Source organism: Phalacrocorax aristotelis, chromosome 19, assembly GCF_949628215.1.
Source record: "Phalacrocorax aristotelis chromosome 19, bGulAri2.1, whole genome shotgun sequence".
Lineage (NCBI taxonomy): Eukaryota > Metazoa > Chordata > Aves > Suliformes > Phalacrocoracidae > Phalacrocorax > Phalacrocorax aristotelis.
The window spans coordinates 3,255,205-3,273,555 of NC_134294.1; the positions used below are offsets into that span (position 1 = coordinate 3,255,205).

The following is an 18,351-nucleotide window of genomic DNA, read 5'->3' on the forward strand; positions in this document are numbered from 1 at the left end:
GTTTCATGTTGCGTTGTGACCCTACTGGCAGATGGTAATGCTGTATTTCAAAGGGTAAGTACAGTTGCCTCTTTCCCAGTACTTACCCTTATGAAATAAGCTGTGGGGGTGCAGTTCCCAGTAGGCAGATAATTTCTTCAAGACTTGATGCCTGAACCCAGAGATTTGGCACAACTCTGCGATGGAATTCATTCACCGATTCAGACACAGATGCTTTTAAGGTGTGTTAAAAATGCACACGCAGTGCAGTCAGTCTGAGTGTTGGATTTGGCATCAGAATGTCTCAGTTAGATGCAAGAATGTGTAAAATCACGAGCCAGACAGCTCCCTGCTGACTGCATATCTGAGGAAGCTTATATGCACCGTTTATTCCAGCAAATGCATGGAATATATAGTGCTTGTTAAATGTGTTCCCAAAATGCTAGTTTCAGGCAGAAACATGCAAATAAATGGTGCCTAGGGTTAAAACCTCCCACTTACAGTCAAATCCCTCCTCTTTTGAAGGATCTACCAGCTCAGATGCTGCAGACCTTTATCTGACCCAATATACTTTTAGGAGAACTACAGCATGCTGAAGAAGCAACTGTTTATCATGTAGGCCGTTCCTGCCTACTTCTTAGAGATGTAGCCCTTCTCCCCCCATCCCCTTTCTTTTGCGTACAAGATCAAACCAAAACTGGACGCTACCCATTGGTTTTATGATTGTATACAACTTCTTCAGGCTCCAAGTTCAAAAGGAAGTGAGAAAACCTTAATTAAGACATCAAGAGTCATTTTTTTAAAAACAGCAGAGCGGCAGATGTACTCACCCAAATGGCACGTCCTTAGACGTCCATACAAGAAATCCAAGATCGGGTAAGCTGTATGGGGTTGCATATACTAGATACCTACATGGCACTTAGACCAGTCATACTCTGTGCATTAACCTGCGTTCAACCATTGGCACTCGCTCCACCTCTGACTGCAACAGCTCTGCAGCCAACAAACACTTTTTCAAGCACTTTGGTATCATCCAGCTTAAGAAGTTAACAAAATGTAACACTGCCATCTCAGTTTCTGATTTCTCCCAGACTCTGCTGATCACAGAGTGATGACTAGAGTTGTCAGCTTAAAGTTTCCTGTCTCACAAATGTGTTGAAAAATACTCCCATTCGCCTTCTGATTCAACGTAAAAGATATGGTTCTTAGCAGGGATTTCTTGCAAACACCTATCTGAAAAACATGAGCTGAACATGCCTTAGCGAAGACTAAAGCACCCATGGCCGTAAATTACTACGCCTCAGGGCATAGTGCGAGGTCTAAAAACTTCTGCACACAGCCTACCGACAGGCAGGGCAGCGAGGCAGATGGAGCCTTATTTCTGTGCTCACGTCTACAACGGTCCCATCAAAAACCATCGATGCTGGCCGAGCAATGCCCAGTTGTTGTAAATGCAAACACGGTCACCTTACTTTGAGCATAACAGCAATGTTTCCATGTTGTACTCCTATCTTTCTGGGAAAGCAATTCCTCTTTGGGGAGGAAAGCGAACCAGGGGCCCTGCCCAGCGCCAGGACATTAACTGCTAGGTGTGCATGAAGAGCTCTGCAAAGTGAACTATGATGGCTGCGAGTTTCCTCTTCAGACCCTCCTTTATATACTCTTCCATTAGCACAACTAGGGCTGCAGCAGGCACAGCGAAGTCTTCCAGCACAAACTTCACCTAAAAAAAAGCTACTCGCAAAGTTTGTTTTGATTTTTAAAGTCAGCAGTTGCAAGAACAACTCAAATCTACTGGCTGTACTTACAAAACTGATAAAAAGCGGTCCACATGTTAACAGCAACATTAGGTGAAAAAATTATCTATAAAAATACCAGCCACATGCTAAATGAGGTGACATCAAGGCAATAAATAGCTCCATCTGTATGAAAGAGTTTGTAGAACAACCCAGAAGACATCTCTGAACAAAAAACTAACTAGCTATGGATAAAGTAGTACTGAAAAAAAGTGGGTTGGATTGTTTTTGGTTAAAAAAAAAAAAGAGAAAAAAGATCAGTTTTACATATTTTTCTCAGATCACTTTATAAATCTGCTGCACATTAGAAATCAGACACACATGTATTTTTTTCGAAGCAAAGTAAGTTGAAGGTTTACATTTTTAATAGCAATGTGACTATTTCTGAATGGCAGCAGTATATATTACATGCAGTGTGAGAGGGTTAAACAGGACAGCCTCAACTCTTTATAAACTTTTGCCCTCTGGATATGTACTCATTGGCTGCTGTACAAGACTTGAGCTGTATTACACGCCTTCACGATATGGTTCAACTGTCGGTCAGGCTCGGGGCCTGGCAATAGGCCAGACCGCAATCAATGGGACACAAACCTCCCCCTTTCAGATCATCACGAAGGCTCATATTATCTCCTTTTTGTCGTGCTGGTTAAATTTATGGAGCAGAACCCCGAAGCTGCATTCCTTGGCTTGGGCCGGCCCACGCGGGCCTCCCTTTGTTTGGTACTGTAAGCGAGGCGTGCTTTGGAGGATTGCAGGGTTGTTAGTTCAGGCACTGACTGTTTGCTCATGACTGAAATGAAAAGAGTTCAGTGGAAGGGCAAAAGGACAGCACAAGTGTAAAACCCCATCCCAGCAGGCCCTGGGCTCCCATCGACAGACTCTGGACTAGGACTGAACAGAAAACCTCTCCGTTAACGACAAAGGAAAAAAATCTCTCTAGTAACAGGTAAACAGCCCAGCAGCGTTAGCACACACCTTGCCCCAAGGTCCCTTGCTTTCAGGTAAGCCTGTAATTACTACATAAATATGCACCTCAACTAATCCGGCTTAAAACACTGTTTAGAAGTGGTGGTAGTTTTAAAGCAATGCTGTATCTTTTAGTTTGAAAAGAAAACCTGTGGGCACAAACAGTGCTACTTGTCCAGCCCCATGGCTTAATATTTCTACCACTTTAAACACGTGGAGTAACCTCAGAGCGCCCAATACTGTGATATTTATGCTTGGGAGGAAGACACAGGAAGTAACTCTAGTAAGACACAAAACCACTGGAAACGCAGTACGCAGAGAAGACTTCATTTCGTATATAACGGGCATTTCCTACGTCTTTGTATTTGGTCTCAGAATGGAAAGGGTCCACCGTTGGGTATGCTCAGATACTCTCTACTCACAGCTTTATTACTGCGGTAATTAAAGGTCACTTCTTGACACAGGTCACAAAATTATGGATGTAAGAAACCTTTAATGTGATGTCAAGGCAAAATCATCTGGAGTGAAAGCAAATGGAAAGACTACTTGAAAGACGGTATTCCAAATACACGCAAGAGACGTACAGACACGGGAAACCACAGGGACTCTTACTGATTATGCACGTAACATAAGGTACCTGTGTAATTATTCTTCAGTACAGAAAATACCTACGCTACCTCCATCGCTCTTCAGGCTAGTAAAACTTATTCCCGGAAAGCTGCCCTAGCCCTGCTGTACCAGACCTCACCCCGTGGCACAGCAAGCAGGTATTTCAGCACGTGAGGTCGTACAGCCCCTGCGCCGGCGAGCAGTTTGTGCCATTTGTGCTTTAGAAGCAAGTAAATAAACAAATGCTGTATTCCCATCGCATTACACCAGTTTCATCTTTCCTACTATTTTTATGAACTGAAAATACTAGTAAGAGGGCCAAAAGATACTGTAAAAACCCACAGAATGTGTATTAATTTTTTTTCAATTCTGGGGATTGAGTCTGACTGGTTTAATGCAGTCTGATGATCTGTCCTGGTACATTCCAACAGACACGTCTGTTTTGAATAAAGCTTTTGTTCGTTTCTGGTGCGCACACGCTTTCAGCTTATCCCACCTAATTCTAAGCAAGTAGATTTGTGAATGGAAATTGTGGATACTTTATTGCCTGGTCTTTGATGGCTTTTTAGTTTGTCCTGCTGATGCTAACGCATGAATGTAATTTTTTCTTTTTCCAAGTCTCTCTGATTCTGTTCTGGGAGGTACCATCGCAGACTGGTTAAAGCTGCAGCCCTCTGTAATTGTTCCAGAGCACACTGCACCGGCAGCACCGCGCAGCAGAGCGCTTTCTGAATAAGGTAGGATCTAGAACACGCAAGAATGCCAGACAACAGGAAACACATCACACAGTGAACGGTGTTCCTTTTACTTTCTGGCCTTGGTGTCCAAAAGCTTTTGCTGAAGTATAAGATAATTAGACAAACTACACAGGCTCTAGAAATACAAGTATCTCCTAAGGAAATACTAACTCCTCCCTGTCTAGATGCTTTTCTTTTTGTTAATAGCCAAATACTGCGAAGTGCATGCACAGCGTAAGAATTCCAGTTTGTGGAGCAAATGCAGCCCTCTTAATTGTCACTGGAAGTGTAAGTAGTAGAATGAACCTGTGGTAAATCCAACAAAGGATTTATCAGCACTTTTCAGAAGGAAGCACATAATTGCTTAAATTTTTGATGGACTACGCCAGGCCTACATGACAGTGCCTCGGATTTAACCCAACTGGAAAACATTAGTTACCTCTTGCAAACGTCTGCCTGTCCCAAAAGAAGCAGCAACGCCACGCCTTCAGAAGCGCCCCATTTGGAAGCAAGTGTTGTACCCATGATGTCCCTTTTCAGCCTCCCCTCCTTCCGCACCGGTCTGTCCTAAAACAACGTCATGCCTTTCCTCACAAACTCGTGCCTTTCCCAAACCAGTTACTGTGCACAATGAAGTCAAGCTTAATCTGGTTCCTGTTCTGAACCCAGCCACAGCAGCAGCCTTCTGTTTAATGCGAACGCTACCAAGCGTCACTGGATGCAGCGCCCCGCACCCAGCGATGGAAGCGTTCTTGCCTCTAGCCGTAACTTACCAAGGCGCTATTCTCGTTCGGCAGAGGCTTTCACAGTAAGAACTCTGTATTCATTCATCTTTTGAAATTATTTGTTGCTAATAATGAACGGACTTGCAAAGAAAAATGTGATTTCACATTTTGTGCTCGGCTAACTACTCAGCATTATTCACTTCAATGCCTTCCATTTTTACTCATCTGTCCTCCCCTCGCAACACTCCCTCCCAAGCCCTTTCGCTTTCTGTCCCTTAAACCAGCAGTCTGAATGCATCCAGGGTATCTTTCTGCCCTCAAATGTTAAGTTAAACACTGACGTTTTAGTGGAAAATCCTTCTTATTCACAAAATAGGTGCTGGTATTTAGAATGACAGTTCAGTCCCTCATAAATTCTCCCTTTCTAATGTTAACAGACATGTTAGGACGAGAGGAAACGGCCTCAAGCTGCGTCAGGGGAGGTTTAGGTTGGATATTGGGAAAATGCCTTCCCTGCCAGAGCGGTCAGGCCCTGGCACAGGCTGCCCTGAGAGGGGGGGAGTCACCGTCCCTGGGGGTGCTCAGAAACGTGCAGACGTGGCACTTGGGGCCATGGTTTAGGAGGCCTGGGGGTGTTGGGTTGGGGGTTGGACTTGATGGTCTTAGAGGTCTTTTCCAGCCTTAACGATTCTATGGTTCTATGATTCAATATGGCCTAATGCAAGCCAGTAATTGCCTTTTTTTTTTTTTTTTTCCTAAAACCTCCTATTACTCAAAACTGTTATATACAGCAGATGTGAAAGTAACCACATCTATATAATATTAATGAAGTATTACATTGCTGCTGTAGGTTCAAACACTGCTTTTTTCTTCCATTCTTTCCATATAGTTAAATTGAGTCAAGTTCAGAAAAGGGGACAGAGACAGCCAACTGTAGAGACAACTGATTTCACAAATATTCCAAATATAAATGGTGTCTAGTAATGCAGACACCTAGCCATAACCACCTGGAAACACTATTCAGACGTAAAGCAAGGTATTTGCAGTAACGCATAAAAGGGTGTTATAGTTTGGTTTTATAGCAGGTTTTACCACTTCATGTCCATTCAACCATCTAAAAAGGAAAGGAAGAGGGATACGTTAGCGTATCTCTGGGTCTGGGTTCTCCAAATCACCCTGACTTCTGCTGGGAGCTGAGCAGCTAACAGTGCTTTCCTGCAACGAACAACATAGGAACACAGGGAGCTGAGGCATTTTCATACGTGCGGCTCTAGAATTAGAGACTCTGCAATAAGATATGATTAAGCAAACTGCATGTTTTAAAGGTTCATCTTTCTTTTACTATATCCTGTGGATTAAAAAAATAATTAAAACTACAGGCAACAGAGATATTTTCTTCAACCATGCAATGCAAGTTCTGCTTTATTGTGAAGGACGGAGGCTGCGCTCCCACGTAATTATCCTTCAGTTCTTTGCCCTAGAGGGGGAAGGCAAAGGCAAAAACCTGTGAGATGCCCAGCCTGTCAGTCCCGGAGGAGGGCACGAAGAAAAAGCTGCCCCCCCCATATTTCTTTCTCTCACAGAGTTGTTCTTGGGCTTAACTCCACTATCCTGTATTGCTAAAGTAAGATCACTGTGAGAATGATATTTTTGTTTTGTGAAATAAGTTTTATTATCTAAAGACTGACTTCTTTAGGATTAGTCAGTGTATGAATAGGCAGAGATTCAGAAGTGCAGTGGAATGGGGGATGGCACCGCACTCCATCCTCAATTCTCACGATTTTAGGCACTCCACAAGAGTAACCACATGCCCCAACTGCTTGAATTCCTTCCACAGAGCTTCAAGGGGAACTAGACCGGTGGAGTGAACATGCAAAGCAATCCTGGCAGGGTTCCCCTCACAGTCAAACACAATCATTACTTGAGACTTTTGTGACAAAAAGCCCTATTAGTTTCTTCAAGTACCGCATGTGAGACTTATTTCTGTGTAGTCTAGGGAAGACTGCACTTCCTTATAATCCTTATAATCCGAGTCATTTCTTCGGAAAATAATTCTGAGTTAGGGCAAGGAAAAAATAAATCAATCTTACAGAAAGCTGTAGAAAAGAAAAGCATAGTCACAACTACATGCCCGAAGTGTCTCATGGCAGTCAGCACCATTCTCTGAACAGGGAAAAGGAAGAGAAACCTGTTTTCTGTTCATTCTTGAGGGTAGCTTCATTTACTTAGAAATAATTTTTGGTCTTAGGCAGTGGATTATTGTCTCTTTCTAGTTAAGAAACTAAACTAGCTGAGGTGCATTATCAGAAAATTAAGGTTTCAAGATGAAGGTATCCATAGTGGAAAGGTAACAGGGCTGCAGTTTGAAGAGCCGCCCCCCCCGGCGAATCTCCATTCGCTGACGCAGCAAGCACGAGCAGACAGCTGAAGAACAGCGCGGGGTCTCCGCCAGAACTACCCAAAGTTACCAGCGGTAAATGAAAACCTAACCGAAGAACACCGAGCAGGTGAGACTGGTAAGAGGAAAGGATTAAAGCAGGGAGAAGTGTCTACTGAGGCGCTGCAAAATGTGTGGGCACAAAACCAGGCTTGCTTAACTTCAAGGATCTAGTAAAAGCAGCATGTAAAATTATATTTGGAGAGGACACAGTAAGAGGCGTTTAAAACTCCAGTGAGGACAATGAAGTACTAAAGGACCTGAAGAGGTCAGAAATATGGCAGGAAATGAAATGGGATTCAACCTACAAAATTGCAACCTGGTTCATCTGGGGAAAAATAATCCAGAACACAAATATTAAATGACAAGGAGATATTTGCAAAGCAGTACAATAAAACAAAACTTTAAAAAACCACCCCACCTCTTGGGGGAAAATAGCGAGCAGAAAACTGGATATCAATTTGCAACGTGATATGGCAGTAAAACCAGCCAGCACAGTTCTGGATGACTTGCAGAGCACAGCTTGTCACAGACCCGGGATATGACGGTCCCTTTTCACACAATGCTGATGGGAACTTACAGACCGGGGGGATTTCAAAGTAACTCAGCAGCAGCAATGGAGGAATCTGGATAGGCTAATGACAGAGGAATGTAAACCCGTAAAATCGAGTTCAGCAGTGACTGAAGATGGGAGGTGAGGCTAACACTGAGGCAAAGCAGTGTCTACAGCCATTTAACAGGGTGCCACAGGAGTAAAATGGACAAACTCGCTCAAAATAAAACCGACCGTTTGAGAAAACAGTTCATTATAAAGACCCGTTATCCCGCTGGGAAAAAAGAGGAAAGAGGATATGAAGGAAATCACGCTGCCCAAGTCATTTACAGATTAGATCAATAAATCAGCCGAACTGTCCTGTACACAACATTGCCAGATTTACACAACACAATGAACACTCGCCGACAAATTCTTGTTTCTAGGAAAATCTATGGGGGGGCTTACCAGAAGAATAATGTCTCGCTCACCAGAGTCACGGCCCATACATGACTGACATTACTGTAAAGACTCTTGAAGTCAGGTCTAGATCAAGTCCAAGGTCGGGATGGAATTTGGAACACATACAGAGGTGTTAAGGTTCAAGTAATATTTAACCTTAAAACTTGAGAACCTTGGGAATATACTGTTTGCAGTACATTAGCTGAGTTGGTGTTCCATACAGTCGGGTACCTATTTTCTACTACTTCTCAGCGTCACTGACACCCACGCTCCCAGGTTTTCTGCTTTAGACCTTACAATCCAAACCACAGCTATCAGAGAGATGGACGCACGAAGGAAAAACAGAATTAAAATCACCTGCTGTTGATGTTGTCTCAAACTTTGCAACCTCACTGCACTTTTCTGGGTGAAAGCATGGAAGCGGTGAGGAAAAGAACAACTAGTGCAGGCTGCTCCTTTGCAGGCAAAGCACATTTAAAAGAATCAAATATTTACATAAGAAGTTTCTGTGACCATACTGGCTTGCCAATCTCAAACTATTCCTAACTAATGCGGTCTAGTTCCCTGAACGAATTCATTAGAATTGGGTAGGTCACAGAGTTCTCTCCTTACTTCTAAGTTTCACATTGTGACTGTCAGAAAAGAATACAAACCCTTGCAACAACAGTTCAAGAATAACCTTAAACTTGCACTGACCTGGCAGAAGCCTGAGAGAAAGCCACAAGGGCAGTTTCCTCCTCTGCTTGTGAAGTTAGACACACATCTAAATATAAATGTTCTTTACTTGTGCTGCACCAGGACTTAAAACACGTTTCTAGGAGAGAGCTTTCCAAGCAGATCTAGAGGCATAACAGCTTTCCTGTTTTGAACTGGTCTTTAAGACTTTTGGCAGTATATGACAAATATGGAAATAATCAGAACTCTTGTATGTGACACTAGAGTACTTGGAACACATAAAACCCACTCAAAAAAGGTATCAGGTCACAGGCATTAACTGTATATAAATTAGATGTATGCTGCATTGTCAACAACTATTTTATGCTCTCCCCTGCATTAAAATTTAAAAGTGTTAAGGCAGCTTTATTCATAAAAAACAAGCATAATAAATTATATGATTACATAATAAGTTATAAGATTAGGCTTGAAAAAATCCTGCCTAAAGTCAGATTTTAAAAATATTTTCTCATCCTTTAAACACATCACCTTTTAAACTACCACTGAAGCTACAAAGCCATCGTCTGCCTCTCAGCCGCATTAGTCTGGCTCCATGTTCCAAACACAGGGTTACGCTGGCTGCCGGAGTCCCGATACAAATCAATACATTCTGAAGCCACGAGACCTACGCCCACGCAGCGTGACCACAGTAACACAAGCCACAGAGTCTCCCTCAGCGTTCTGCCTGCTCAGTGACTCTGCTGGCATTAGGACATGCCTTTTAGGAAAGCCTACAACCTCAGTTAAAATTCACCTCACTCAGAACTGATCCAATGGTTAAAGTCAAGCAGCTTAAATTCAGGGCTTTTAAAAAATTCAACCATGTAATTAGAGAATTGCGAGGGGCCTATACTTCACGCTCATGTATCATGCTATTTAAAGGCAACTGTAATTAACTGGTTGACTCAACTTTGCACCAATACCAGAAACTCGCACACACGCTGTCGGTCTCAAAAAAAGGTCAAGATGGCTCTTACCAAGCTGATTAACTCCCATTCTTCAACTGCTCAAAACTACACTTGAGGTCAGTTACTGCCATAAACTGCGATTCAGCAGGGTTAGCTGTTTTTGTGCACTTTGCTTGGAAGAGTCCACATGGCCCAGCATGCTTAAAACAGAATATTCAACTGGAGCCAGCAGCTCGGCTTTGGAACACTGTCCTATTTTGATTCCAAACCACACATATTTGAACAGTTAACAAATGCGGCAGGGGGATATTGGTACACAGCAGTCTAAAAAATGTACAAATCCTTTGTTGGAGTTTTTTTTTTTTTTTAATACACCCGAAAGAACAATCTGGTTGCTTCGTTATATAAGCACATCAAAAAAAACCCTTACCAAACAAAAGATGAGTGCAACGTTGCTTTTATGTGGTGATGATGTTCTTTGGGGTTTTTTCCCCTCCTACATTATCTACATGTTCTCAAGTATATTTGTTTATCTAAAATAAGTTTTGATCAGATTTTTTAGACTGGAGAGGTGTAGCAAGTGGGAAAGGTTTGGTTTTTTGTTGTTGCTTGGTTTTTTTCCCCTTGTAGAAGGTTGCTGCGTCAGAAACTTTTTGCAGAGTGTGTGAACACACTAAAGTAATTTCACAGTGTGCTCGTCTAGGACGTTAGTGTGCCAGAATCTAGTGGAAGCAAAAACGTGGTTCAGCTCATCTGCCTTAACCTCATCTCTTAACTGACAGTTAACAAGTTGAAAGGAAATACGTCCTGTAGGCAAACACAAGCTAGAGATAAGGCTGGCTGAAGGCAACTCTCCCAGTCGCTGTCTGGTTTGTCAACTGTTGGTAACATCACGGCTCCTGTGCACAGGCTGTATCTCACAGAGGTATGTCAAAACAGGAATTTAAAGTATATATGTGTCTTGAAACAAACTAACACAAACACAGCTGAACTGGTAAGACAACTAACAGTACAGCCAGGTGTGTTTCTCCCCCCCTTTAAATAAATCAACCAATCTGTACCATCACAAAACTAAGACACGTACAAGCAAAAGAGCAGTCGTGTTTTCTCAGGGATGCGCTCGGAGCTCCCGTGTAATTTTATGTGTGCACATACTTATCAAATAGTAACCCTTGACCTCATGGGTTTACAGATCAAGCTAAGCACCAAATACATATGACACACGTGAACACCTCCATTTTCGCAGCACTGCACACCTAGGTTCACCCTTCAAAGTTTCCTGCACCTCACCCACACTCCATCGAGCTCGTTGTTCTTTACTGGAATGCTGATGGTAGACGCTTCAGGACCCCAGGCATGGTACAATAAAACACAGGAAATGGAAAAGCCAAATGGGAAGACAAAACAACCAGAAAACCCAACGTTTGGCAAGCATTTTCCTCTAAGTTTTCTGCCAATAAATTTACTTAGGATTTTCTTTCACTTCTTCAGCACGCAGGATCTCACATACGTAGAACAGGGCTTCTTGGCACAGCGCCATCATATACAGCGAGCTCTTGGCCACAGAGAGTAAAAGGAATCTTCTCCCAGAGTGGCCTTTTTAGAACTTAGCCCTCTCCCTCTTCCACGTACATAGTCAGTGCTAACGAACATTCATTTACTTTAAATATAGTTATCGTTATTTTGTAGAGACCACATCGCACTAGCACCCGGACACGGGAAGCAAGCCAGAGCATCTGTCCTGACGTGCCGACACTTATCGCCCACGTATGTGCGGGTAAACGGGTAAGCATGTGGCCGTAAGGGCACATATCCCCGCTTCGTGTAAGCGAGAACTGTTGTACCAAACGACAGCTGGAAGATAATGCCACTCTATTGATGCCACAGCTCTTCCAACCTTTGCAGAATTGTTTTTCTACACAGCTAAATGGAAGCTGGAGGTTGAGCAGGGAGAACTCTTCCATGTAAGCTCTGCATAAGGATTCCATCTCATCACATACAGGCTTTTAAAAATTCTGCTTTAATCTAATGCCGAAGCTTAGTAATCCCTATTTGATGCTGCAGCGTTCCCATGCAAACTGCACTCCTGTTACAGTGTCAACAAATGCCGTCTATTAAAGAAAAAGCAAATTGAGTTAAATGGGCTACATCACTAATAACAGCTCACAGTAATTGTTGATTAAACGATTGCTGCTTTGGGTAAGGAAAGATAATCAGATCAGAAACTGCAGCAGGTATTTACACGCACTTTTACAGTTTTATAGATTGGAAACATAAGCCGCGTACTGACCTGGGGCCACTGAGAGTTGCGGTGTCCCTCACCGCCTGCGCGGTTTCCGAGGCGAAATCCAGAGCCCCAGCCACAGGCTTGGTTACTGTGCCAACCAGCCCCTTCCCGAGGCCCGATATGAAACCACTGACACCTCCTTCAGTTTTCACACCTTCGACTGTTGAAGTTATTACACTTGTCAGTCCTCCAATGATACCTAGCAGAGACAAGAACAGCAAAGTAGGCCAGAGGTATCGCCTCTCAAAACGACAGAGCCTTGCCACAGCTGACGCCGCCTGCCTACATGACTTACTGTCCAGCTTAATAGAAATGTGCATTTCATGTAATCCAAAACCTGTTTCGCACCCGATTACATTAGCTAGTAATACTTTGTATATGCAGTATACGCATGCGTACGCACCGACAATAATATCCCACAGAAAAAGATTTAATTATTAAATATGTATATTTTTAAATACTTCTCTACTATTTTATTTCCCAGCTGTATTTACACAAACAGCCCTCGTCTGTTCCTAAGGTGAAGCCGTTACTTACCATGTGACAAAATTCTACTACCACAAAAACTTATGCAATTTGAGACAGAAAATAGAAAAGTGCGTTTCTCCACCAGAAGTAGTTAATTATTTTAAACTGCCACTGCACGATTTTAACTGTGGTGCTGCCCGCAGATGTTTCTGGGCACATTTCTGTTGCTGTGACTCCAAATGCTCTGAAGAAATCAAGAGCCTACTGAGGCTTCAGGAGACTTGGAACGGTTCATATTATCTGGGAACACCACGCTTTTACAGATTTCACACCTCCTCCATTAGAATAGCACAGCTTTTAGTGAACTGGCTTAAGCACTCATTTAAAAATGCTTACACCTTTCGGCTCTTCAGCTTTCGGCAGCCGGACACTCTTTTAAGGTCTGTAAGTGAAGTACAGACCAGGCAGCATCTTAACTTCCAAACTCGAGAAGCAGAGAGTATTTAAATCACTTCTCCTGAGTAATTATCGGTTATAGTTTATTCCTACATTGCAACAGATAGGATTTAACAGTTATTTGCTTTTTTGAAAGAAATTGGGAAGCTTTTAAAAACTCCACAGAATTAAACTAAAACAGGCCCACCAATTGCTGGGTAACACAACACAATGAAGTGCTTTTAGAATTGACTTTTCAGCAAAGACTGACAGGTTTCAGATTTCCTGAGTTTCCGCCAATATAATTTGTATCAGACTTTCCAGCGCACTGGTGTGAGAGAAACCTCTCGTGATCCATTTGAACACCTACAGTGCCTCTTTATGACTAAAGTCTAGCGTAAAGGCTTTTGCTCAGCATAGGCGAGAGCGCTGTTTTAGTGAGAGCCAGATCATCTTACGCAGGCTGCAACAGTTGTGCTAGAAGTCTGACATTTAAACAAACTGAGTCAAGATCATGCAAAATATAAATATTTGATTTAAACTTGGCTTATATTGATTTAACTTTCTTCAACAGATAAATCATGAACTAAATTGAGTGAGATTCTGGCCAAATTAAGACTAGTCCACCGCCTTTTATACGGATTTATTTCTCTAGTTCTTAGCAGACTTTAAAAAAACAACAAAAAACCACAAAATAACTGAACTGGTGAAATGTTCTTTAAACTGATGCACTGATTCTGAGGAAACTCAGATTTCTGGAGCTGAAAGCAAACGTAAGAAAGCTACAATCCAACCATACTAATATTTATTTTAATGTCTGGCCTTCAAAAGGCCTGGTTGCCTGGGTATTCTATGACTCTATAAGGAAACTGATGTTTTGGATGAACTTGCTTTGAAATTTCGTTTTACTTCGCAAAACAGCTTTTACTTACAGTTACACGTAAAAAGAGCTTATTCTTAAATGCAGTTTCTGTCACCAAACGATCCCCCAGCCCGACCCGCGAGCAGTCAAATTCAAACATAAAGCCTATGATAGCCCCACTTCCCTGGCCTCAAATAATCACCCAAGAGGAATTCAAACTGTTCCTTCCCATCTGATCATTACTCCTGAGAGAGAAATAAGTTAAAATTACGGCTAAGGGTTACCATGTGCAAGTCCATGGATTCCAGCTACAAGATGTTCCCCGCTAGTTGCGGCATGATACCGAATGTATTCTCGTTCGGTTTGATGTCTGTTATCCATTGTCTTTCCCAAACCATCTGACAAGGTCCCAGCGAACTGTAAGAGAGCAACCTTTTCTGTTAATAAAAGAGCGAACGGTGTTTCTCTTACGTAGATTTACTGAAGAAAATTCCTAGAGTCTAGTTGTGAAATACAGATTTATACAACTCATTTTCTTCCACGTCCGCAGTCGGCCCAGCTTTTTTGCCACGAAGAAAGCTCTGAAGGACATTAACCTGTGCTTTCCATTGGTGCGGCTTAAATCCTGAGGTGACAGTCAAGAGGCAAGTAGGTGCCCAGCTGCAGCGGCCGAGCCAAGCCGAACGACGTCTGTGCAAGACGTACCAAGAGAAGCGCCAGTGACCCAACCGCAACCTTTCGGGCATCACAAGGATGTTATTTAGACACAAAGCTTTTCTCCTGCAAAGATATGTGAAAAGCTTCAAGGCAAATATGCCTGTCATGAAACCAAAACATTTGCAAGAGTTAATTAAATTCTTTTTTAGTAACGCACTGTCGAAGTGGCTCCGTGTGAGAACAGCTGGCGGGGGAGCCGCGCCACCCTCGCTGCAGCACACGGGGCGATCTGCTGAAAGATGGCTACGTTGGTAAGCGTCCGCAGGTACTCTACACCGCAAAACAAGAGCCTGAGGGGAGCCCTGAACGTGTGTGGAGCGTTTTTACTCCTTATGCTTACCTTTATCAGTATGGGGGAAGACTTGAGCCATATTTACTGATAAAAGAGGACGTCTAAGTCCAAACAGGATTTGTTCTGAGAACTCTGACCATTACTGAGTACCAGCCTATGAAAACGCACCAAATAAAAATGATCTATTGTGATCTGTTGACCTTTAGTTTGACAAAATCAGATACAAAAAAGGCTTGGTGGAGGGAGGCAAGAAAAGGAGACCAAAAACCTGAAACCTTATCTCATAGTCAGGATAAATACTACAGAATTATTAGAGAAAAGTACTCCTAGCAGGCGTTTTCCTGGAATAACCTCCAAAAACTAGCTGGTTTTTGATTATGTGCAGTTGTTCATCTTCTGTACCTCCCTCAACTAGAATCAGCATTCTTACAATATCCTTTCAATAAATGAACTTCACCCCTGAAAGGAAAGATAATTCAATGCTTTGTTGTGTCTTAGACTAGGGCTGGGGAATGCACCACGTGCCCCAGAAACATCAAAGATACTCCATGGCTGCAGCAACGGTGAAGTCATTGCTGTCCTGCACGGTCATAGCTCCTCTGCGACAAGAACTTTGTCGTTTCAGAACTGTTCACGGACACTGCCCTGCCCATTGCTCAGCGTAGCTTTGTTGCGTGCATCTCCTCCGCATCCGTGTTAGGTATGCCAAAAACCGCTACGTGATTAAGGTGTGCATCTGAAGACAACTAAAACCTGGTGTGAAATTCTGATTCGAATACACTAAAGGTTGAAAAAGACAAACGGTTAATTTATGTGCTTAACGCAATGACAAAGTCCCCTTCCTTTTTCTGCCATTCCTTCCAAGGCTACTTTTCTTTCTTACTAGTGGCGTGGTTTCCCAGTTTTAGATACTTCTTTCCAGCTCAAAGACAAACTAGTTCAGTGGCTCCAATTATCTAAACAAGGAGACTTTAACAACATGAATGAAAATCAAATCCCATGACCCTTCTTGTGACTTGATCACATGGACACTAAACAGAGCATAGTGAGCAGTGACTGAATTACTCCTGACCTCTCTGTGAACTTAATGTAGATTTTTTTTCTTAAAATTAGCCTAGAAATACAAATCAACCTGAAGCTATCTATTATCTGTGTTTAAGGTTGGGATTTTTTCTGGACAAATACTTTGCTTTAAGGGCATTAGAGCAGTTGCTATAAAAATTAAAAGACTCAATAGGCCTTCAAAATTCAAATCTCATTAAGCAATCTGTCAAGGCCTGAAAATGATTTTTCAAGAACAGATTTTGAAAGTTACCTTAGTGCATGATCAGACAGCCAGCCAGCAGGAACAAACCAGCTTATTAATGGTGATCAAAACTGGTAAAGCTCTCCTTACAGCTTTGGCTTCCCCCCGCCCCACCCCCATCCAGCTCCACTACACCAGCTTTCCTGGTAAATACAATCCAGTCTTTCCTCAGATCTTCCTTCCTCTGTGAAGCAGGATCTGACACCTAATAGTCAATAACAAATCTGTTCTAGTGTATAGAAAGAATCTAAATGTAATAGTAAATTATTCTCTTAGTAAGGAGAAAAAAGAAAAAGAACACATGCACACAGTTTAAAGGTCAAAGTCTCCGTTAACTGTAAAACCAAGGTTAAATGGGGACATTTTTGTGTTATTTAGAAAATAACACTGAATTACACCTGTAAATAGAACAATTTAAGGACTCTAATGTACCACAAAATGTTTCCATTTTGCCCTCACTCAGGTGACAAAATCTAAACTCAACACACATTAATTACAGAACACGAACTTCGCGTTGAATTACCTTCTGACAGGCCTCCTCCCCCCCTCCCCAGGTACTGCTTGTTTTCTGGCCTCATTTAACGACGACTGAGGCCAAATGCCTGTAGTCACCTGTACCGTCTGTACCTAAACCAAGGGGTTACCCCAGTGAGCACACTGTGCGCAGGTCCCCTCTGAACAGCCTCCAGCTGGGACGCACCGCAGCACTCGTCCTGCTCTGAGGTACCGAACGTAACGTGATCAAGTGTGCCCGTTCGAGGTAAAACGCCAGTGAAGATAAAACAACTGAGACGGTTCACAGCAAGTCGCGTTTAGGGCTGCTAGGCAAGTGAGCCACTCACCATTTTCTGCTGCAAAATTTAGACTCTTACTTGCAACAAAGGTTCGGCCTGTAGTGTCAGCACCGTCCTCATTCGTGATCTGAACAAGACCTACACGTCATCTCTCGTATTACCCAACACAGGTAATACCACGTGAGTGAAATAACTGCTCGGTATCAGAAGTGGGCCATACTTTTCTGAGCACCTCAGAAATAACTTTCCCTGAAATGTTTTCTGAAGCCTATTTCAGCACACAGGATTGCACCTACCTGTATAAGAAGGAAAAATAAAGATTTTGAACATAAAAAACCCCAACCAGACACAAACCCGCACACCACCTTATGCCCAGGCTGTGCAGATTATAACCCTTGTGTTAAGAAGTTACTCAGCAGTAGCAAGTTATTTCAGAATCAGAAACTTGAGTAAGGATCGCAAATTTAAGCAGTTTAAGTCCAGCTTAAACTTGGAAGGGAGATTTGAACAAGTTAAAGCAGAAAAGCAGACTTGCCTTTCTTCCCCCAAAAAGTCTTGCTTTTAGATGCCTCCTTTGAGAAGTGCAATATTAGATATTGAGATTTGGATAGTAAGACTTGTGGAAGAGCAGCGATGGCGGCTTATTGAGCTGTTACCCCGTTCATGCAGAAAACAGTCTCCAGATAAACAAAGGTGACAACAAAAGCCCGATCCCCCCTTGTCTTCCTTGGCTTCTGTTAATAAGGTGTGACCTGATAACTTCAAAGCCTACTTAAGACCATGTAAATGCCAACATAACTAAACACAACAGTCTGTGGAACAAACATGAAACCAATCAAGGGACTTCTAAAAACCAGCCCCCCCCTTCTCTATCCTAATTGTCATGCCGAGTTCTTTGTCTACTTGCCGATGAGAAAAAGAAATTAATAACTTGGGGTTTTCCCTCTGCATTTTCCCCCATTGCAGACATCCTTTTCCTTGAAACAGAACTGCAACACAATGCGTCAGGATCAGCTCCGTTACCCGCTTCCTAACCAAAAGGCACCAGAATGTCACTGAATGAAGCCAGCCTACACGTTAGGCACATGTCGGGTATTTTACTTGTCCAAACGAAGCCAAACATGGATCTTCACACTACTATTTAAAAGTTCTGTCATTTCAGGTACCAAAAATATTTCAACCTATCATTAATATGGATTATTTAATCCTCTGCCTCATCCATTCTGCCTGGGCAGAAAAAGGAGCAGCTCTCCAACAAGCTCCAGTCATCTCAGTGTTCATCCCCCTTCGCTCACCGACACCCTCTTTCTCCGACTCTTCTTGTC

The 18,351-nt window shown here is 42.7% G+C and overlaps 1 protein-coding gene across 4 annotated transcripts in view; it reads right to left on the reverse strand.

Annotated features, from left to right (window-relative positions):
* The window catches only part of VPS13D (vacuolar protein sorting 13 homolog D), a 110,860-nt gene that overhangs the window by 12,623 nt on the left and 79,886 nt on the right, over positions 1 to 18,351 (reverse strand). For all 4 annotated transcript variants that reach the window (XM_075113758.1, XM_075113757.1, XM_075113754.1 and 1 more), the window contains 2 exons: positions 14,202 to 14,334; positions 12,156 to 12,351 (listed from right to left, as the gene is read on the reverse strand). In XM_075113758.1, coding sequence (XP_074969859.1) covers positions 12,156 to 12,351; positions 14,202 to 14,334 — 329 coding nt within the window. The remainder of the gene's footprint in view (positions 1 to 12,155; positions 12,352 to 14,201; positions 14,335 to 18,351) is intronic.